Source organism: Acanthopagrus latus, chromosome 23 (assembly GCF_904848185.1).
Source record: "Acanthopagrus latus isolate v.2019 chromosome 23, fAcaLat1.1, whole genome shotgun sequence".
NCBI classification, from domain to species: domain Eukaryota; kingdom Metazoa; phylum Chordata; class Actinopteri; order Spariformes; family Sparidae; genus Acanthopagrus; species Acanthopagrus latus.
Genome location: NC_051061.1, coordinates 6,805,269 through 6,825,750, shown reverse-complemented (window position 1 = coordinate 6,825,750; position 20,482 = coordinate 6,805,269). Strand labels below are relative to the sequence as shown.

At 42.2% G+C, this 20,482-nt stretch overlaps 1 protein-coding gene across 11 annotated transcripts in view; it reads right to left on the bottom strand.

Annotated features, from left to right (window-relative positions):
* Window positions 1-20,482, bottom strand: part of ep300b (E1A binding protein p300 b) — a 34,332-nt gene that overhangs the window by 5,599 nt on the left and 8,251 nt on the right. Inside the window, exons 4-29 of one of the 11 annotated variants that reach the window (XM_037087760.1) lie at window positions 19,451-19,751; window positions 18,866-18,979; window positions 18,421-18,663; window positions 18,072-18,177; window positions 17,798-17,926; window positions 17,524-17,641; window positions 17,201-17,384; window positions 16,974-17,051; window positions 16,143-16,228; window positions 15,884-16,036; window positions 14,779-15,351; window positions 14,137-14,376; window positions 13,690-13,885; window positions 12,861-13,012; window positions 10,566-10,805; window positions 9,004-9,092; window positions 7,794-7,904; window positions 6,546-6,602; window positions 6,168-6,245; window positions 5,608-5,675; window positions 4,183-4,333; window positions 3,804-4,064; window positions 3,409-3,574; window positions 2,465-2,641; window positions 2,229-2,390; window positions 576-857 (exon numbers count right to left, since the gene is read on the bottom strand). In XM_037087760.1, the coding sequence (XP_036943655.1) occupies window positions 576-857; window positions 2,229-2,390; window positions 2,465-2,641; window positions 3,409-3,574; window positions 3,804-4,064; window positions 4,183-4,333; window positions 5,608-5,675; window positions 6,168-6,245; window positions 6,546-6,602; window positions 7,794-7,904; window positions 9,004-9,092; window positions 10,566-10,805; window positions 12,861-13,012; window positions 13,690-13,885; window positions 14,137-14,376; window positions 14,779-15,351; window positions 15,884-16,036; window positions 16,143-16,228; window positions 16,974-17,051; window positions 17,201-17,384; window positions 17,524-17,641; window positions 17,798-17,926; window positions 18,072-18,177; window positions 18,421-18,663; window positions 18,866-18,979; window positions 19,451-19,751 (4,515 nt within the window). Of the gene's footprint in view, window positions 1-575; window positions 858-2,228; window positions 2,391-2,464; window positions 2,642-3,408; window positions 3,575-3,803; window positions 4,065-4,182; window positions 4,334-5,607; window positions 5,676-6,167; window positions 6,246-6,545; window positions 6,603-7,793; window positions 7,905-9,003; window positions 9,093-10,565; window positions 10,806-12,860; window positions 13,013-13,689; window positions 13,886-14,136; window positions 14,377-14,778; window positions 15,355-15,883; window positions 16,037-16,142; window positions 16,229-16,973; window positions 17,052-17,200; window positions 17,385-17,523; window positions 17,642-17,797; window positions 17,927-18,071; window positions 18,178-18,420; window positions 18,664-18,865; window positions 18,980-19,450; window positions 19,752-20,482 lie in introns of all 11 variants that reach the window. The other 10 variants (XM_037087759.1, XM_037087761.1, XM_037087762.1 and 7 more) reach the window with 10 other exon arrangements.

The following is a 20,482-nucleotide window of genomic DNA, read 5'->3' as shown; positions in this document are numbered from 1 at the left end:
AAAAAAATCCTAAATGTGTTTGACTTTCTCCACTTCTAGTTAGCAAAGAAAACTATGGACAGAGCCAAATTACTTCGTCCAGCGTGTTAAACCTCATGTCACCTCTTGCTCTCCCAGTCACTGCAGAAAATTTAGCTGAATGCACAATTCATGAGGTCTCATTGACTGAATTTCCAAATAAATCAGAAAACAATTAAAGAATAAAACACTGATTTGACCACAGCTCGTAAATGCTACCCAATAACCAAGCCAAACAATCTGAGAGTGGAACAATTTGCTGTTTTACGGTCACAATGAGATCACTGAAAAACGCTGTGATTGGCTATATTGATTTTCAAAATAAGTAATCACAGAGAGCTTCAGGGGACAAAGAATGTATTTCAATGTAATAAGAGCAGTGTTGTGTGGAAAATTGAGAGGAAACTTTATTATAAAATTTAGCTGGCTTGTTGTGGGCACGCTCACCTGATGATGTAAAACACACTGGAGTATCTAAAATATTGTCACTGTTTTCATGCTGCAGTGATTGTTCTCCAGTTAAATTCAAAGAGAGAAAAGGCAACTGCAACTCTCACCTCGCAGACAGTGCAGTGGAAGCGGGTCTCCACGTGGTGTTTACACTCATTGCAGGTGTAGACAAAGCGGTCCTGGCTCTGGTTGTGCAGCTCCACCAACATACACATAGTGCTCCACAAGGACCTGCGGAGTGAGCTGAACTCTAGGTGCTTGTCCCTGGCCAGAGTCAGGAAGGCGTCGCGGCCGTCCATCAAGTCACAGGCCATCAGGGGGTCCGAGTCAGTAATGGGGGGCAGCGAGTTAAGAGTGGGGCCAGCAATGAGACGGATGACAAAGAACACCTGGGAAAAAGAGTAATGAGGATCAGTGAGAAGTTTTAAATCAGGCCCTTTTCCTTCATACAGACTTTTACACAAATGCCATTTTAGATTCATACATTTACTGATTAATTTCTTGTTTAATGTAGTTCATCATTCTCAATCTAAAGCACCAAAAGTGCATCACAGTCCTTTTATAGAAAATAGATTCCGACCCTTCACAAACACGTGTCATCCATAAATGGCAGACATGTCAAAATTTAAATGGGAGGACAAAATATCATTCATGGGATTTTGTGGGACCACTTAAAAACATTGAGGAACTCCCACAGTGTTTTTCTTAACAATGCCAGTCAGTTTGTCGCTTCTTTCACCACAGTTATTTCAGTGCAGAACAGTATGTCATTGTTCTCTTGTAGTTTGTTGATTAACAAACTTAACAGTCACTTACAGGAGATGTCAGCGGAAAAATGCAGGTTTTTAATACAGCTTTTTAAGATTAATGTTTAAGCCTTATCAGGCTAACTAAACATATACCATAACATAAAATATATGAATATTTATGAAGTTTCCATCATCACATCTGAAATTGCTGATGTACATAAAATTGCAAAAAACAAACTTTATGGAACTCCTTTATACCCAACAATCAATGTATATTGTCACTGTTTATTTTGAAGAAGAGTCGGCTGGTTACATGCACATCACAAAGATGCAAAGTTGTCAGGAAATCAAGTGATCGAACCGAATGAAGACTGAAATGGTAATATTAAACTTCTGTGGCATCAAGTAAGTGTGCAGGCATTACCCCATTTTACCAGCTTAACTTAAATGTGTGTTTTGATCATTATTACTTAATCAAATTTCAACGCCAGGAGACACACTACGATGCCAGGGGAATGTTTAATTTAAAATATTGAAATATCAGCATAAAAAATGGATCCAATTTAGGCATAATACTAACCTTGAAACAATGAACAGTCTGAGTTCAACCCTTTTTTCCTAATACTTTGAAGACTTTGTATAAACCCTGACATTGTATATCTTATTTTTGTGATATGTGAAATCCATTGCTAATACGAAAGTATGGATTACAACTGCATAAAACTAATGACTTGTCTGCAGTCAGTTAAGGATAATCCTACTAAGCTTAGTATACGCTGCATCTACTCCACCATAAAAGGGTGGAACATTTTCAGACAGCTGTAACAGAAGTGCAGCAGCAGCAGCAGTAGCAGCAGCAGCAAAACAGCAGAGTTTGAATGGTTCATTCAGTGAGTGGAGTCAACATGACATCTCTGAAGACATAAGTCAATGTAATGTTCGTATAACTTGGCCATATAATCCAATAAAAGAGTAAGCAGCTATTGCTATAATCAAATTAGCCTTGCATACCTCCTTATGTTTCTCCATGGTGGCGTAGAGCTTCTGGGAGAGGTCATTGGAAACGTTGGGCATCCCTGGTTTCTTCTTGTTGGCTCGGCTCAAGCTGCTCTTGTTCTTGCTTGTCTTTTTATTGTTCTTCTTTTTGGCATTCTTGCTGTCTCCTTTTGTGGCCTGTGAATGTTTTAATGTCAGAGTCAGTGACCTGCTGTGAAACATAACGATAATAATGACATGAGAATTCTTACTCCACTGACATCCGTGCTCTCATTGGAGGTACTGTTCTCCTCCCTTTTCCTCTCCTCCTCCTCTTGCTCCAGCTCCTTGATGCTCTCCTCCAGGACGTTGGGCCAGAAGTCACCCTCAAAGTATGGCAGCTCCTTGGCACTGGTCAGCCGGTCTTCTGTTGCCTGCTTGAAGATGTCCTGAGAGACAAAACAAGAAGTCTTTAAAGTATCCTCATGAGCTTTTTCACTCTTTCAGGAAACAACAAAGCATACATTTTTTTATCGGTTTATTCTTGCAGCCGAGAAAACAATCTCAGTCTGCCCAGTTATCATGGCATTGTTCATATCCACATTTTTGTTTTTCCTTTTTTTCTAAAAATAGAACCAAGCAAATATATGCTCCAGAACAGAGAGTAAACTGAGCTTGTAATGAGACTGTGAAACAAAGCAGGAAGGCAAACTTCAAAATTCTTCATTTTTTCCCCAACAGTGTGACAGGTATCTTACAGGTGTCTTACAGGTCCCAGAAACTTAGATTTAATGCACTTAAAGGCTTTTGACATAGTGTCAACCAGATTTAAGACTCTGACAAATAATCTTTCTCTCATTCAAAGGTATACAGTTTATATGTGGTCCCATGCAGAGGTAGTTATTAAACAGGAAGATGGTGAGTTTGGCTGATCTACAGTTTGTACATTAATAAAGTAAAAAAAGACAGGGTTAGGTTCAGTGGCTGGTTGGCTGTCACGCAAACAGCCTCAATCATACTGACAAGAATAAATTTAAAGATGGATAAAGGAAATGTGATAAAAATGTTTGTGGCAGTTAAGTTAAATTTAATTCAAGACATTCTAAGGACCTCCAGACACCCTGTTTGATGCCATTAGGAACTATAGATGAATCAGAGTCTTTTTTTTTTGGCAGCGATAAATGCATTAATTCACATCCAAAAAAACATGTCTCACTTTGTAATCATGGACAATGCGTTCGGAAACAGCCTTGTCCAACATCTTCTTGTACCACTCCTGCAGGCGCTTTGGTTTGGGGATCTTCTGGTCCACTGGGTGACAGTGGAAGATGTAATCATCCCCTTCACTGGGTGGACAGGCCCAGATATGACCATTTGTAAACCTGACACAGGGAGAGATGCATTTCCTATAATTGAGTCTGTAAGCTTATTATCATGCAGCTGAAGATGGTCTGTAGCAGCACCTGGAACACAAAGTCTAACGGGTTCACTTTACACTGCATAATGGGCTGATATTTAAAAGCCTGCACGGTGATAGTGTTATAATAAACTTCAATTTCAGCTGCTCAGTTAAAGGGATTATGTTTGAGAAAGTCTTAATGTTTGTCTCACCCCTGCCTCTTCACATACTCCAGGTAGCCCAGAAGGATCTCGTGGTAGACAGCAGTCCTGAGGTGTCGTGGTCTGAAAAAGTGCACGCTGTCCAGGTAAGAGATGTACACTCGTCTCTGATTGGGAGGCGGGCAGTCCGAGCCATACTCCTGAACGTGCATGCCGAAAAAACACACTTCTGCTCCGTCGATGTCCTCAAAGGCAAACAGGGCTTTCATCCTGTACGGGAAGGACTCGGACATCTCTCCGTTGTCGACAAACCTGGAGGGAAAAGAAAAGCCACGGTGAGGAAAATAGCTGAGTTTGTGACAAAAATCTGAAATTGATCAGTGTGCAATCATCCTAAATATGTTCACTACGTGCACAAACGACCACATACCTGGACTTCATGCCTGGCTTGACCTCAACCACCTTGTCTGAGACGTGGACCACGCGGATGGTGACCTCGCCACATTCAGGGTGGTTCTGCCTCTTGACAAACTCGTTCACTCGCGACTCCAAATAGCCCCCCAACTTTGTCTGAGGAAGTCCTGCAGGAGACAGTAGAAAGGATGAAGAAAGAGGTGGAATACAGTGAAGGACAGGAACATACGACACAGACAGTACAGAAGATATGTACTGCTTGTGTCCGTGCTCATTGCAGGAGAGGCAGAACCCTCGTCTGACAACGTACAAGAAGGAGCTTTTAGTCATTAAATTTAGTCTTTAAGCACTTAGCCCATATAAAGAACTCCACACAACAAGTACAGAGACTGAAGTTTGAAGGACTAGCACTGAAACAAAGGCCACTTCCTAAATTGGTAAAAAAGACCAAAAAGGAAATAAAGAAAAATGATTACCAGGGTTTCTTACTTGTAATAATAACTGTAACGTAATGCTACTCTCTGAGTGACTGCGCCTGATATGGAATATAGTGAAATATATCTGATTAGAAATTAGACAAATATACCTCCAAGGTTTAAAGTTTTTGTAGTTAGTTCAACATTTTTGATGTGATTTTTTTTTGTCGTATGTCTGTGTAGTAGATATTAAGCTATAGCCAAGGAGAAACAGACAGTCTGGCTCTGTCAAAGGTAATGAAATCTGCCTCCCAGCACCTCTGAAGCTTATTATAGCTCATTATTAACCATAATTAACCACTAAATACAACACTGTGTCTTGTTTGTTCAAGCAGAACAAACTAAAGCATAAAACAGCTATTTGAGGTTGTAAATGGTTTATATGATAGACATTTTTGGTTGTTGGCCAGGTAATGGTGACGAAAAGACCCATTTACTTATTAACAGACATCAGTTCTACATATATCCTCAGGCAAAAAATGAATAGGCGTATTCCCTAAATGTTGAACTATTTCTTTATCATATTATACATTGCATGTATCCTGATAATTGATTTTGATCCCTAATATTCCACTTAAGTATCAGGGAGTGGAATGATTAGAAACTTTCTAAGGCAAATGAAATGAGCTGTAGAATGATACAGTGAAATTACTGTTTTGAAGCCTTAAAGATATTTTTGATATTTTCTTAGCTCAACAAAACTTGCACTGATGCGTAATTTTCAGAGTGAAGCCTGTAATTTAGTCTGACAAACTTGCCTTAAAAACAAAAACAAGCCTTAAAATCCTTTGATGACCAGTCCAATTTTAAAGCAGATTAATATCAATGCAAGTGTTTTTTTTGTTTGCTTTAGGACTCAGTGATGGTGATATGACATCAAAAAGTTACATTTGGCCTCTTTCCTCTGAACCAGAAACGAACCAGAAATGAAAGAAAGCAGGCAGGCATGAAATGAGCTGACTTACTTTTGGCTGCGTATTTGTTTTCTTTCCGCGTCTTATTAGCCTTCTTGAGGCAGTTGTCACACACAAAGCTGTGGAAGGAGAGAGTAAATAGAAAATGGTTAAAATCTGGTTTTGTCATAATTAACCCCAATTACTGATTAGGTGACTTTGATCAAGAAGAGGACTTAGCTTTGCATGTCAGTCTTCCTTTCTTTAAACAACTATAATGGCTTGCATCTTTAAATTACAAGCAGACCACACATGAGAGACTCTAAATCTTATCGTGCTTTAGCACTTTGTTTGCATGTGTATCTGTTGCCGCCACACGGTCAGGCGTTTTCCATCCTGATGTAACAATCATTCCTCCTACTCATTTTCAGTTTCAATACTTTGTTCAAACTGCACCTAAAAATGTGTGATTTTTTAGGAACTGGCATGGAGACGTATATTCATGTGTGTTTGGACTTAATAGTTGATTAACAGTGAATGAATCCAAATGCAAATTACATTTTCCAGACCCAGTCATGCAACAGAATGTACAGAGAGTTTGTGTGTGAGTGTGTGCATGATAGCTGGCTCACCCTGATGGCCATATGGTTTCATGATGCAGCACGCAGATCTGATGCATTTTACGACCGCAGTCAATACATTCCACAAGCCTGAGCAGAGAGAGAAGAAGAAGACAAAAGACAGACGCAATATTTAAAGTTAATGAGGCAAGAGCGTCACGCATAATGGAAATACTCTGTTCCTCTGCACAGGCTACACAGGTGCTACGTAAGTAAGTAAAAGGTTATTACATCCAAAATACAATTGGGAAATAAAAAAAAAAAAGATCTTCCATCTAACCATTTGAGCCACCCAATCCAGCTATTATTTAATCATAGCTAACATCACGATAATAAAATGATTAACAATAATCGTTAAATGGAAGTAAATGAGTTCAGAACAGGACGTACAACTCAGGGTCAAGTGTGTCGTTCTTCTTTCGCTGGAACTGGTCTTTGTTGATGGACCTGCAGGAAGTATCAGAAAACAAATTACAGGACCGAACACAACAAGGTAATCGCAGGAGACTGCAGGCTTTGTGCACAGTCATCCATCTTCAATTCAGAAAATGCTTTGAAAATTTAAAGGAGACCTATAAGACCAACAGAAGCTCCTCTCTCCCACAGAGAACACGGCTAGAGAAACGCCTCATCAGTAGTCCCGCCTTTAATTCTGTGACTTCATCACATCACACTTAGGCATATATTATACAAATGTATGATTCTGTGACTAATGGCTAGTTGGGAGCGCAAGAATTGATCAAGTGCAGCTGCTCTGTTTTTTTTAGCAGTGCTGGGTCAGACATATGTGAACTGACCAATCAGAGCAGACTGGGTATTTAGGGAGGGCCTTAAAGAGACAATAGCTACAACAGAGCAAGTCAGACGAAGAGGGGAATACACTGCTGCAGCACTGGACAGTATGATAAAATGGATGTGTTTTGAGCTCCAATACATGTATATTTATTCTAGTAGTAACCTAAAATAAAATTATGAATCTCAAAATGAGCATAATATGTCTCCTTTAAAAATGTGCCAATAAACTGTAATATCATCACCTCACATTGTTATACACAAATGATTTATCTCACACTTAACATAGACACAGAAACTCGTTATCACCAATTATTTTCAAAATTAATAATTCAAAACATTTTGAAAAATGGTCACAAATCCTAGAGCCCAGAGTGACGTCTTTAAAGTGCTTGTTTTTTCCTAACCAACGGTTCAAAACCCAAGAGACTCTTCATTTACAATCATAAATGACAAAGTCAAGCAGAAAATGGTGTATGGTATATATGGTAATGTCCTTTTGATTGACAAGTCAATGCAGATCTAAGTCTTTGCCTTGATTATGATGAACTGGAATAAGATGACACAGAATATATATGGAATACTGAAATACTACACACTGGAGATATGATTTCTAATCCTAAACCTACTTAAGGGGAAATAAAGGAGAATACTGGATGTTAATGGCTTTTTAATTCATGCTAGTCTGTTCTCTTTTTAAACAAGAACTGTTTGGGGGTTAGATATCCAAAACTGATGAGTTTATAACAGCTGTTACATTCAATCTAAGAGGCTGCTAATATCAGAATTACATAACTGTCTATCTACTATGTGTGAGAGGAAAGCAGGAGGGTTGATGATACTCACGTCTGAGGCTGGGAGGGGTCGTCCCCCAGGGAAACACTCTCGCCTTGGATTTCGTTGAAACACTTCTCACAGAAGTGGTACCTGTCAGCAAGAAGCCCATATTTTGGTGAACTACACGTTCGCCATCAGCACAGCCAATCACAGAGAGGGCACGAAGAAGCAGCCGCCAATCAGGGCAGGGCAGGACAGGCCGGGGGGCGGACACACAGGAGGAGGCAGAGGGCAAGGTAGGTCGTCGCCAGGAGGAAGCAGCCAATCGTGATGCAGGGTTTTTGTGTGGGCGGGTGTTTTGATTTTGCGCGTAAATTTCGGAGTGGATGATTGGTCACACCAAAACAGGCCAATGCAGACATCACAAGCGTTAAAAAAGGAGGGAGAGAAGAGGAGAAGGGGCAGGGAGATGGGGGAGGGGAGGGGAGGTCAAAATGAATATTAAAAAAAGCGTGAAATAAATCGTTACAGGTCAGACGAGGACAATGGAGGGGGGACAGAGAGGGAGAGGGTAGGGACATGGAGGAAGGAGGGGACGGACAGGATGTGAACAACAACCAACAGAGGACAGAGAGCCAAGGCAAAGCAAAGATTAGCGTCAGACATCCAGTGGTAAACAACAACAACATTACAGCAACATGAGAGACCACTAGGAGCTGTGGAGGAGGAAGGGAGTGAGGATACAAGTCTCCAAACATGACAGGGTGGATGAGGAGAAAATAAATAAAGCAACAGAGACCCATCATCCTTTCAGCTCATTTATAAAGTGGGAACCTTTCTTCTGCTGGTGAGAATGGATAACCCCCCCGCCCCTTCCACCCCACCATCTATGCAAGTAAGTATCAGAAAAGGCAAGCTGTCATGTATAGTGCATGTAAATTTAAAGAATGGTGCAACAAATAAAGAATAACTACTAGAGAAGACAGGAGCCCACTTTATGAATGACAACATAATGGAAATTAAAACGGTGAACTGTGAAGATGGAGATGGTGCCAGGGTAACCAGTTGAAGCCAAATTAAAACTCATCTGTGATTGCACTGATTGATTTAAAACAGTTCCTACGGCAAAGCGTCAATGTGCAAAATACAGCAAGACATGTACGAGCTCATCTCATTGCTGTGTTTTCACAGCAAAATGTCTACAAATCTTAACAGTGTCTGAATGCTGCTGGTCTGTGATCTGTGTGTGCTTGTGTTCCAATGTGTCCACAGCACTTACCTGTTCTGGTAGCTAAAATAAGCAGCGTCCCGTTGGATGGTGCATAATTGTTTTCCATAGCAGCAAAGAGTTTGGGGGGAAAATTCATACTGTAACAATAGAGGGACAAAATAAAAAAGTTGTTTGCAGACTTTTGGACCAAAACAAAATAAATGTCACTTGTCATGCAAGCATAGAGCACAAGGATCCACAAAGACAAACTCATATATCAAAAACACACCGACATGTTTGTTTGACTTTTATCTAGGTGCATTCAATCAGTCACACCTTGCCTTAGCTTGAAGCTCATCTTATCTCTCAGGAGACAGTTTAACCAATCATATTTTTACATCTTACCTGTAGTACTCTGTTTTAGTGTGAGGGACTGAGTTTGAGAAATAACCACAGACCTTGCTGAGAGCAGTTTCAAGTAGGAACCATTTTCTTTCTATTTAACCCCAACTGCCAACCATATCTTCAGGCAGACCGAAGCACGCATTGCCCTTTATGGATGAGAGACTCGTGGCAGCATGGGATGTAAACAACGGTTTCCTTGGTTGGTTATGCTGCAACATTAGCTTCTTACTTAGCCAGTTTCTCTTCCATGAGTAGATGTACACTTCCTTATGTGAGGTACACAGTTGATGGGTGTGGTGCGGTAGAAAGAAAATAGTTCCTATGTGATAAAGTTCACAAAAAGCTCTGTGGATTATCTAGAATATCTTGGGCCATGATTTCTGGGAAGTGAAATTGCTGTAGAGTTTTCCAAATTAAACTCACACCAACACATTGTAATTGGATAAACAGCACAAAGGTAAGAGGAATAATATGTTTTGGATTTTGGGATGAACTGTTTCTTTGAAGGAATAGCGTGACTTTTCAGGGAATTCTCTTTCAGGAGGTGAGTAAGAATAAAAGTTTGAAACCACTCTTTTAATTGTCCTTTTATATGAAGCTTCAGCTAGCAGCCAGGTAGCTTGCATAAATGTAACAAACAAAGAGAAACAGTGAGTCTAACTCTGTCCAAAGGTGACAAGATCCAACACCCAGCACCTCTCAAACCTTCTAATTAACACTTTATATCTTGTTTGTTTAATCTATTTCTTGGCTGGGAGCCGTTGCCGGGCAATCAGCACAGACTCCAAAAACATACTACTCCTAGCCAAGAAACAGTCACGCACTCGACCCCCCCAAAAATGGCCAATTGTTGGTTTTACATGTTTTTACAGACTAATCAAATGAGATACAACATGTTAATTAATGAGTTTTAGAGGAGTTGGCAGGTGGATTTTGTTACCTTTGAACAGAGCCAGGCTGGCTGTTTCCAGTCTTTTGCTACGCTAGGCTAATTGGCTGCTAATGTAGCTTCATAATTACCATGAGAGTGGTATCAATTCTCTCATCTAACTCTCCAGAGTACAAATATTAATATTTCCCCACATTTCAACTTCCAAACTATTCCCTTAAAAACAAAACCGTAAATCAGCTCATCTTAAAAAACAGGCAAGTGACATTTCTATACTGAGACCACATGAGTTAAAAAAAAACAAAAAACAAAACAGAACACATGCTTTATGGCTCACCTTCCTCCCACAGCAGTATCCCAGACCCTGCATGACAGGATCAATCTCTGACTCAAACACCTCAGCCAGCTTGGAACAGTACTTGTAGACGCGGGACGTCTTGCGGTTGTACAGCCAGGCGTTGTTGAACATCAGCCAGATATCGTCCACATACTGCCAAGGCTCCTGGTACTGTCCCGTGTCCAGTTTCCGCTTAATGGTTGACAGGTCCATGGGGTTCTTCACGATGTCAAAGTAGTCCTGGTTTGGGAGGGGTGCCGTCAAGATTTGAGTGGCAGGTGGAGGTAAAGTTCAGGAGTTGGGGGAGAGAGCAGCAAGATGGTGGGAGGGTCCGAGAGAACCAAGTTGAGAGAGATGGGGAAGAAGAGTGGTCGTCATCAACATAAAGTGTGGTCGTCAGGTGTGATGAAGGCGTCGACCGGGTGGGACCAGAGTAGGGAGAGAAGAGGGTGCAGGGGGACAATGTTGTTGAGCGCTGCAGAGAAGAAGGTTCACGTGCAAACAGAGAGACATGACAACTTCTGCCCTCCAGCTCTGCTTTGCACCCTACAGTTTAAAGTCCCTGTCTGTACTACAGGCAAGGACCAGGTGACCGCCACAAGTCTGTCCGGTCCTCTGCCGCTATAACCACAGGCAAGAAATTCTAATGCTACTTAAGATTGCAACTGAAGCCAAGCTTTGTGAAAGTCATTTAAAGATTTGCTCATTTTGCCCCACGGTGCAGAACACTGTGGTTCTCTGCTTAAAGACTGAGAGCAATCAAAGCTTTCAGGACCAGGAAGCAAACAGGGTGCAAAACCAAGAAGAACAGAGCAGTGGCAACAGCAACAGGCAGACAGAGATTTACCGTTTTTAGCAACAGAGCGGTTGGCATTAACAACGCCAGCAGCGTGAGTGGCCACATGATGGCAGAGTTAAAGCCAACAGTGCTGAGGTGAAGCAAATGTAAAGAGGGATGCAGTCTTTGAGTTGTTTTTCTTTTCCCCGTCGTCTGTGCTCTGTGTCCTCTTTGCCATTTGTGAGAGGAGCAGAGATGAGGGTGAGGAGAAGAAAAGCTTTTTCAGAGATTCAACCATTAAAAAAAAAGGAGGAGGTGTGAATTTCGAAGAGCAGGGTCCATCTCGGTGTCACCATGGCAACAAGAGTTAGGAAACAGACCACCGTCTCTGAACGGAACCACTCACATGAACAAACAAGTGATGCATATTTCCATGTCAGCCTGCAGAGCCAAATTTATTTCACAACCTGCAGTTTTAACAATCAGCTGATTAATTTCTGAAAATCTGAAACAGTGGAAAGTCGCATCACTTGACTGTGGAGATTCCGCACGAGAGGTGAACCAATAGATTGGTGCTTGCTCATAACTGCTCAAAAAAACGGCGGTTATCAAACTTTATACTCCATGGCGCAGCGAGCAGATGGGCTCTGTCACTATGTTTTAATACAACTATGATTTTCATAAGCACATACTGAGGCTTATCAAATACTCATTACCACTTGATTTGGATGCAACAAGGGTAAAGATACTGTCCCATCTCTACACACTGCCCACCCAAACACCGACACACTACTACTGGTGAGGAACTGAACTAGAAAGCTAGCGATGGTGTACTAGGATGAAGACTACAAAAAAAATAAATAAATAAAATCATGATTCAAACCAAAACCTAAAATTTGATGTGAAGAAGGCAAAAGTCAAACAAAATTAAAGTGATAAATGAAAGCAATTGGCTCATGAACTGCTGATAAAGCAAATTACTGGACATGAAATACACAATGTTGTCATGTCTCCATAGTATACTTTTAGTATTTGAGGTTCTATGGAAGACAAACAGCTGATAATTATAATTTGATTTACTGTCAAAATCTGTAATTACTCAGCCCAATTATCACCGTTTGATTTTATCCGACTTTCATATATCATTTACTTGTTGTCCCTGAAGGCAAATGTCCATAAGAGTCATTGCTTTGATTTACAAATGACAAGAAGTTTCAAATAAGAGAGCAAATACACACACACACACACACACACACACACACACACACACACACACACACACACAAACACACGCATCACACAAACTTTAAAAATCTCCTTTTCTTAACTTCTGACATGCAATGGGAGAAAAATCATGATAAAAAGAACTGGAGGTAGATATTTAAAATAAATTCAGAAGATATGACAGCTATGACAAAATGAGAAAAAAACATATACAAGATGAAAAAAGGAAAACAAAATAAAAGCTACGTTTTTAGAGGAGTTGAAGCAAAATGGCAGCCAGTGCAGTCCCTTACCAGGTTAGTTTTGTTACTAGTTCGAATACGTACGGGTATTCCCAGTAACTGGGGGTCCACCGGCTGACGGAAGGGAAGGGACTCAGGGTCCTGCCGGTACAGAGCTTCTAGGGTGGGCATCAGAGCCTGACGCAGCTCCTCTGGCTTAAAGACTTGAAGAGAGGGAGTGAGAAAACAAATGATTTAGAGATGGAAGGTAAAGGGAAAAGACAGGGAGAAATACAAGCTAAAAGGAAGCCTTCCTTTCTCTTTATCTGAGGGATGTCTGGCAGTAAAACTCCACTGGCAGCATCATGTAGTGTTGTATCGTTAAAAGACGGCCGAGGAAAACCACACAGAGTATAAAGATACAGGATCCACAATGTGTCAGTCCGGGGAGTGATAGTCGTAACAGTGGGGCTTTTCTGGAAAATTTCAATGCGTCATGACTCAGTGTGTAGGACTTCATATTGACCAAACAAAAAGGCATAGGTGTTTTCATGCATCTCATACTCTGATGGCAAAAACACCGCGACTGAATCGCGACAAGTTTTACTAACTTTACTTTACTAAGTTTACTAACCACTACCGTAAATCACTGAATCACAAGAATGAAAACAGAAGATGTAGTTTGAGGATGTCGTGAAGTAGCATGGAGTTATGGGAGTTGTTGTCTTTATTGTTAAATAACCAGTTTTATAGGTGAAATACAGGTATTGAACAGATCCTCTGATTGAGGTGATTTCAGCGGAGTAAACTGACTTTGCAGCAAAACTACCCTGTTAAAACCATGATACCCTTTTCAAAAGTTATTTTTACCTCAACGACACAGTGGTGAATCATAACTTACTTTTCTTCTTGCTCTGAGCGCTGGCTGGGGAGCTGTTGGTGGCTGTTGACCCTGATCCCTCCTCCTCCTCTTTGGGTTCTTTCTTCACCTCCGGCTTCTTGTCTTCACCTGATGTTTCTGACGATGACACCGAGGATGAAGATGTGTCCATGGGCTCTCCTTTACACCCATCTCCTGATGGCTTCTCTTTCTTTATCTGAGAGGAAGATCATCAGTTAAATTATGTGTTTCTCAATAACAAATATATGTGTGTGTGTGTGTCTGTCTATATCTATCTATCTATCTATCTATCTATCTATCTATCTATCTATCTATCTATCTATCTATCTATCTATCTATATCTAAAAAAAGACTGGAAAATAAGACCTGAAAAACCTCATCAGTTTAGACAATTTAAGATTTCATCAGGACAGACACACAGGTTTCAGTGTCAAATGATAATCTTACCTCAGGTTTCTCCTCCTTCTTCACGTCAATTTGACCCTTTCCCATCTTCCCCTTGCCCTCTCCTTGACTTTCAGCCCCGTCGTCATCCTCCTCCTGCTTCTTCACCTCCATTTTTACGTCTTCCTTGCTGGAAGCAGGACCGTCCGTCTGGGCGAGCTGGGACTTGGGTTCAGTACTGCTGCTGACCGAGGCTGGAGAAGACACCTGTCCGTCGGCTGTCAGAGAAGGCTTTGCAGAAAGCTGTGGCAAAGGGACAGAGATGACATGTTATGAAATGGCAAGAAAATGGCCCTGTTGTTTTTTGAGGGGTTCCAACACTCACCATTGTTGTGTAATACAATTCAAGGACTTTTTGGAAATCATATTCTTCCTAAAACTAATTTGGCATTCAATACTTTTGAATGACAGCTTAATAACTTAAGTTTTTATATTTCAAACTGAAAAACTTTACACAACTTTTGCTTTCTTTTTCATTATATCATATGGATTTCTCATAGTCCCTCTGTGTAAGAGCAAGAAACTCACTCACAGAACCAGAATAAGCGAGGAGATTAGAGCATCACTGAATGAGGCTTACACGGGTGGTTTAAGGGAAGCGAGTCAGGATTGGGTCAAGTAGTGAAAGCAGGGTCATCTACTCACTGGGGTCTGTGGCAGCTGCAATGGCACATGAGTATTCTGGGTAGGCACTGAAGAAGCCTGACTTGCTTGGGGGCCTGAGGAAGCCCCACCCCCAAGCGTTTGCTGTGGAAGCTGATTGGCCTTCTCAGAGTTCACCACCTGGCTCGATGGCGGCTGCTGCTGCTGCTGTGAAGACGGTTGTTGTTGTTGTTGTTGTTGTTGTTGTTGTTGTTGCTGCTGTTGTTGCTGCTGTTGTTGCTGCTGCTGCTGGGGGTGCTGTGGAGGGGGCAGCTGGGGTGTGCCAGGAGTATGTGGCTGTGGGGTTTGAGAACCAGGTAACGTTGGCGGTGTTTGATGGGGTTGAGGCGTTAAGCTGCGTGCTGGTGAGGGAGAGTTCGTGCGGATGGGTGGGCAGTGAGGGAAGGAGTTGGGCTGCGTGGGGGTGGAGGATGGAGGCAGGTTGGGTAGGGGCCCAGCACCACTGGCACTACCAGGCCCCATGGAGCCTCCAGGGCCTCCGGAGCCTGGAGTGGAAGAGGCAGACTGTGCTGCAGGGCTGCTGGCTGGGAGCGAAGGCGGCGTTGACATCGGGTTCTGCTACAGAGGAAAGGAGACAGAGGTAAGGGAACTGCCAGGGATCACTTCTCTTCTTAAAATAGAAAACAAATCTTTATTATTGGTCTGGCTTATTATAGAGAAAGTTTTTACCAGATAGACAGCTGTGGAAGCTTTGAATCACAACACTTCATTTCCAATTGGTCTCTTTAAAACGTGAATTAATGGTATAGGGAAGATTGCCCAAAAGCACAAATAATCAGTCTTAAAGCTTCTAGAGTGAGCCAGTAAAGAACTGTGATCCATCTCTGAGCAGACAAGACTTGTGTGCCAAAGTCCTGAAGACAGTTCAGTTAATTATACAGTATTCATCACTATCCATCAATTCCTGCAAAGCTGCTCCGAGAGATGATTTTTATGCTCATCCTCATTTGCATTCATTCAGCAGGTTTAACTAACTGAGCTGAATATATGTTTGAATTTCATAATATGACATACTCTTCGCTTTTGTAAAGACCCTAAGCTAAGCTAAGCATTCTCTGCTCACAAGGTACTGTAACTCAATCCTTACCGATGGCACAGCGGTCTGTGCTCCAGGCTGGTTCATGCCAACAGGACCAGAACCACGCCCAGGACTGGACCCGGGAAACTGGCCCGGTGGGAGGTACTGATTTTGTAACTGTGTGGCATTGGGCTGACCCATCCTTGTTGCTCCCATACCCATCTGGTAAAAAGACAAGACGTGCAGAAAACAACACTGCCTTAGACTTTGGCACGTCTCATACACTCCCAAAGTAGCATGTTATAGAGATGGTGACAGTGTTGCTAACCTGGTTCACTGGAGCATTTAGAGGAAGAGGAGGTGTCGATCTCTGACCCATCGACTGCATCCCCATCTGACCAAACTGGTTCATTCCTAGAAGTGAAGGAGGACAGATGTGATAGGTAAGGAGAGCAAAAACATACTGTGTTCACACTGGGACACTTTTTATTTGAAAGTCAAACTCTTCTCTACAGTTTGTGGGAAAAACTCTGATCAGTAATTGTCTGTTGGAATTTAAAAATGTACAGTGGGCTGCGCCTCCTATTCCAGCGAGGGTCAGTCTGACCCTTTGTATGCTCTGTTGCATATCAGTAAGCTATTCTGTACGACAAAAGGCAGACTGCAGTAATTACAACAGCAGAGAAGTTCTCTGTTTGGCTAGCAAACTGTAAAACAAAAAGGTTGTAATGTTTTGATTTTATGTCTTTCATTCATTTAAATATTTGATTTAAAAAGGTAGTTTTATCACCAAAACACATGAAACTCACAAGAGTCAAAGAATAAGATGACACCAAGCTAAACTAACCACCTTTGGCAATCAGCCATTTTAATTCTGATGAATTATTTGGCTGTTGCCTTAAAAAACTCCACAGTTACATCATCGAGTCAACAAAACATAACATGGCCGGAAAGAGACAGGACTTCACCAATTCAATTTACTTGCATGCTGAGGATAAGACATGGTCAGGGTTGTAAGCATCAACATGCTAGCAGGGTAACAACATTATTGCACATTTGTCAAGACTCCCTCCAAATGTCCTTGTAAACTAAACTTCTCGAGGTGTGGCCTCTCAACAAGCCTCAGCTAAAATGTCATCAACATTTATTGGAGATGTACCTGCTGGGTTCTGCATCCTGTTGACCATCTGATTAGGTCCAGTCGGTCGGACCATGGACGGATCGGTGTGAGGACCATCTGACGGGGAGAAGAGTTACAAGAATCACAGATCCTGTCTTCAGAAAAACCACAGATGACTAAAAGAGGTATAAATGAATGCACGCATTCATTTGTGTCTATGCACATACAGAAGTGTGGAAGGGAGGTTAAATAGTATGTTTGCATACTTGGAGGTTGCCCAGGAGCCATGGGCAGCTGTCCCATGCTGGGCGGCCCCTGAGGGAGGCCTGGAGAGGCTATGCCAGGTTGTCCCGGCATCATGCCCTGCTTCTGGAGTCGTGTCCTCCTCTTTTCCTCCAGCTCCTTTTGGATCTTGTAGATCTTCTCTGCCAACAGGTGGTAATACTCCGCCTAATAGGGAAGTGACACAAGTGAGAGAGAATGTTACAGGATACATCCGACAATACGCGAAATGAATACTTTCTCTCTTCTCCCTTAACTATAAACTGATGGCTATACCAGAACACCTCACGTTGTGTTGGTTTCTTACCCTACTGTTGGCTGACTCATACATGTCTCCCTCGACTTTACGAGCATAAGCCACCAGATTCTCCATCCGTCGATCTTTCAGCGCAGCTGGATCGGGAGTAGGGAAGATCGCCTGCACGCTGCTCTCACACATGCACAAACAAGACGATCACACAGCCACAGTTAAATTGTGGACAGAGGCACCCAGCACTGAATGATCTCGTATTCAAATTAGTTGTATTTCATTAGCTACAGCCACACTGAACATTTTGGGTGGTGCGTGCTAGAAAACTCACAGCTTGTGGACGAGGTGGTTGCGGAGGTCCTGTGTGATGTCTTCATGCCAAGACTTCCTCATGCCTGCAGCAGAAGGAGGAGTCGCCGTGGGCATGGAGCCTAGGTTCCCCACACTATCATTCATCAAGCTGGGGAGGGTAATAGACGAGAAGAGAGGGGAGAAAGGAAAGAAGACTTTAGCCAATACAGAGCTGATTTTGACTAGGTTTAAATCAGTCATATGAAAGTAGCCTGAATTAAAAAGTAGCTGTGACCAATAAAAAGCAGTTCTACCTCTGTGCATTCATGCTACTGTGCAACATGGCGTTTGGCAGTAGGGGGGACTGCTGGTTGGGGGGTTGCACACCCACTCCACCATTCACTCCCATAGAGTTTCCTCCTATAAAAGAGAGTTAAAGAGATTGGGATACAGGGGATACAGTTTTTAATTGGGAAATACGGACAACAATGTGGGAAAATATCATAAACAAGAAAGGCACTGAGTCAATCTATCCACTGAAATTCAAATCAAACTTGTATGACAAGGTCATCAATGAGCAGTAAATAAAAAAAGCAAGTATTATTTTGTTATAAATGAAGTCCTTGAGGTCAAAAAAATCAAAATCCCTGCTCGCAAATGTACCTATGGAGTTCAAAGTCCTCATCCCAGGCTGGCCCTGTAGCCCCTGGTTCTGCATGTTGGCCTGTGTTGGCTGCTGTGGTATCTGGTTGCCCTGGTAAGTGAGACCGAGGGCAGCGTAGGCCCTCTCTATGGAGCTGGGGTCGATCTGGTTGGGAGGATTCAGGCTGGGTGTGTTGGACTGTCCACCTGGCACCCCTGAGCCTAAAGAGTTCACTAAACCCACCCCTGCACTGTTTACAAGAGCTGTCAAGAGAACGAGGGAGACAGGGTGGGGGAAGGGGTAAAAAAAGGGTGAGCATCTGTGGATTCAAGCTGACTGTCATGCACTTCACTGTTCAGTTAAAGAATTCTCTGACATTTCAAGGTACATGCTGTATATCAACTCAATGGTAAGAGCCATGTGCATGCATACTGCTCAAAGACAGACAATCACAGAGGCACTCACACTGCTGATTCCTCTTGTCTCCAGCATTTTTCAGTGGCAGGCATACAGGACAGTCGTGTCTTGTGCAATTCTTCCAATGAGAGATGATCTGTCTGGATGAGGCACAGTGCGCCACTGGGAGGGAGGGACAGAAACGGACAGAAGTTGAGAAAACGGAAGAGGAGTGAAAGAGTGAGTAGGCACAAAGAGGGAGAACAAGTGAGATGAGAAATTGTGACAGGGTGAAGGAGGGAGATGAATAATGTGACAAGAAAAGGGTGAGAGAGAAAAGGATAAAGTCAAAGGGAAGAGGGAAGCCAGAGACTGAGAAAGTTATTGTATGAGTCATTCAGTACAATAAAATGTCCAGATTAGAAGGAGAGGAAAAACTACAGCAGAACAGCCAGCTAGAGAGAGAGAGCAACTCTTTCTGAAAATGAAAAACTGGGGGCAAACCAAGAGGGATATAAACAACAAACAGGAACCAACAAAAAAATGAAAGGATGAAATGCTGCAGATACATGAACAACTTTAAACACTGCCTAGTGTTTATGATATAAACCCCACACCGTAGAACCAGCAATCAGCATAATTCAACAGACTCACCCTGGCAGGACTTGCCAGCCTGGCAATGAGTCATGTGGTTGAGCACGTTCTTCATGGTGCGGCAATGGGGCAGGTTGCACTGCCGCACTTCCCCGTTGGCCTGCTCCCTGCGCTGGCACTTGTGCGCGTGGAGCAAGAGGACCAGCTGCTGCTGGATCAGCTTCCGTTTCTCGGGGTCTGCTGTAGGGGGCGCTGTGCCGGGACCCGCCCCCACGGCATTGAGCCCAACCTGGGCCCCTCCCACTGCTGCTGCACCACCTACGGATACCCCACCAACTGCTCCAGGCTGCTGCTGCGAGGCCTGAGGACAGAAAAAAAATACGGAAATAATTATCTACAAGACTTCAATCGTCAGGTTTTATAGGAAGACTTCCAATGACCAATTTGGTTGACAGCTAGCAATTAAATTCGATAATGGAATGGTCCATCAATTTCTGGTCTTGCATCTAGAAAAGGCAAATATTCTATGTGTTTACATGTATAGCAGATTTTCTCACTTCAGAGTAAATAGTTTGCCCATTTGTAGGTATACATACACTGGAATAACTGGTCTTAAGGAGAGTTAAGAGCAATGATTCAATGATTCAAACACTCCAAAATAAAAGTCAGTTTCAGACCTAGGCTTCCAGCAATTCTGTAATTATTAACAACCACCGGAAGAATTAATTTAACTGTTCTTGTGTGGAAAAAATGCATAGACCCTTGCTTTGTTTAATAACAGCCAAACAGCAATACGCATTATAAATAATGCAGACTTGTAATGCAACAGTGTAAATGACAGAGTGATCACTGCCTCATCAATCAGTACTTCCCTGATGTCCAACTTTCATTTGAATCACAGCTCGACCATCATTTCATTTTTGAAGCAGAGAAGCACTTGAAAGATTTAATTACAATATATCTGCAGACGGAAATTACTTTTTATGTAAAACATAACACTAACAATAATCTTCACACAGATCCTTCAGATTAGTTTTCTTTTTTAAAGAACTGTGACCAAGATGCATGCCAACATTGTACAGTTGAAAAATG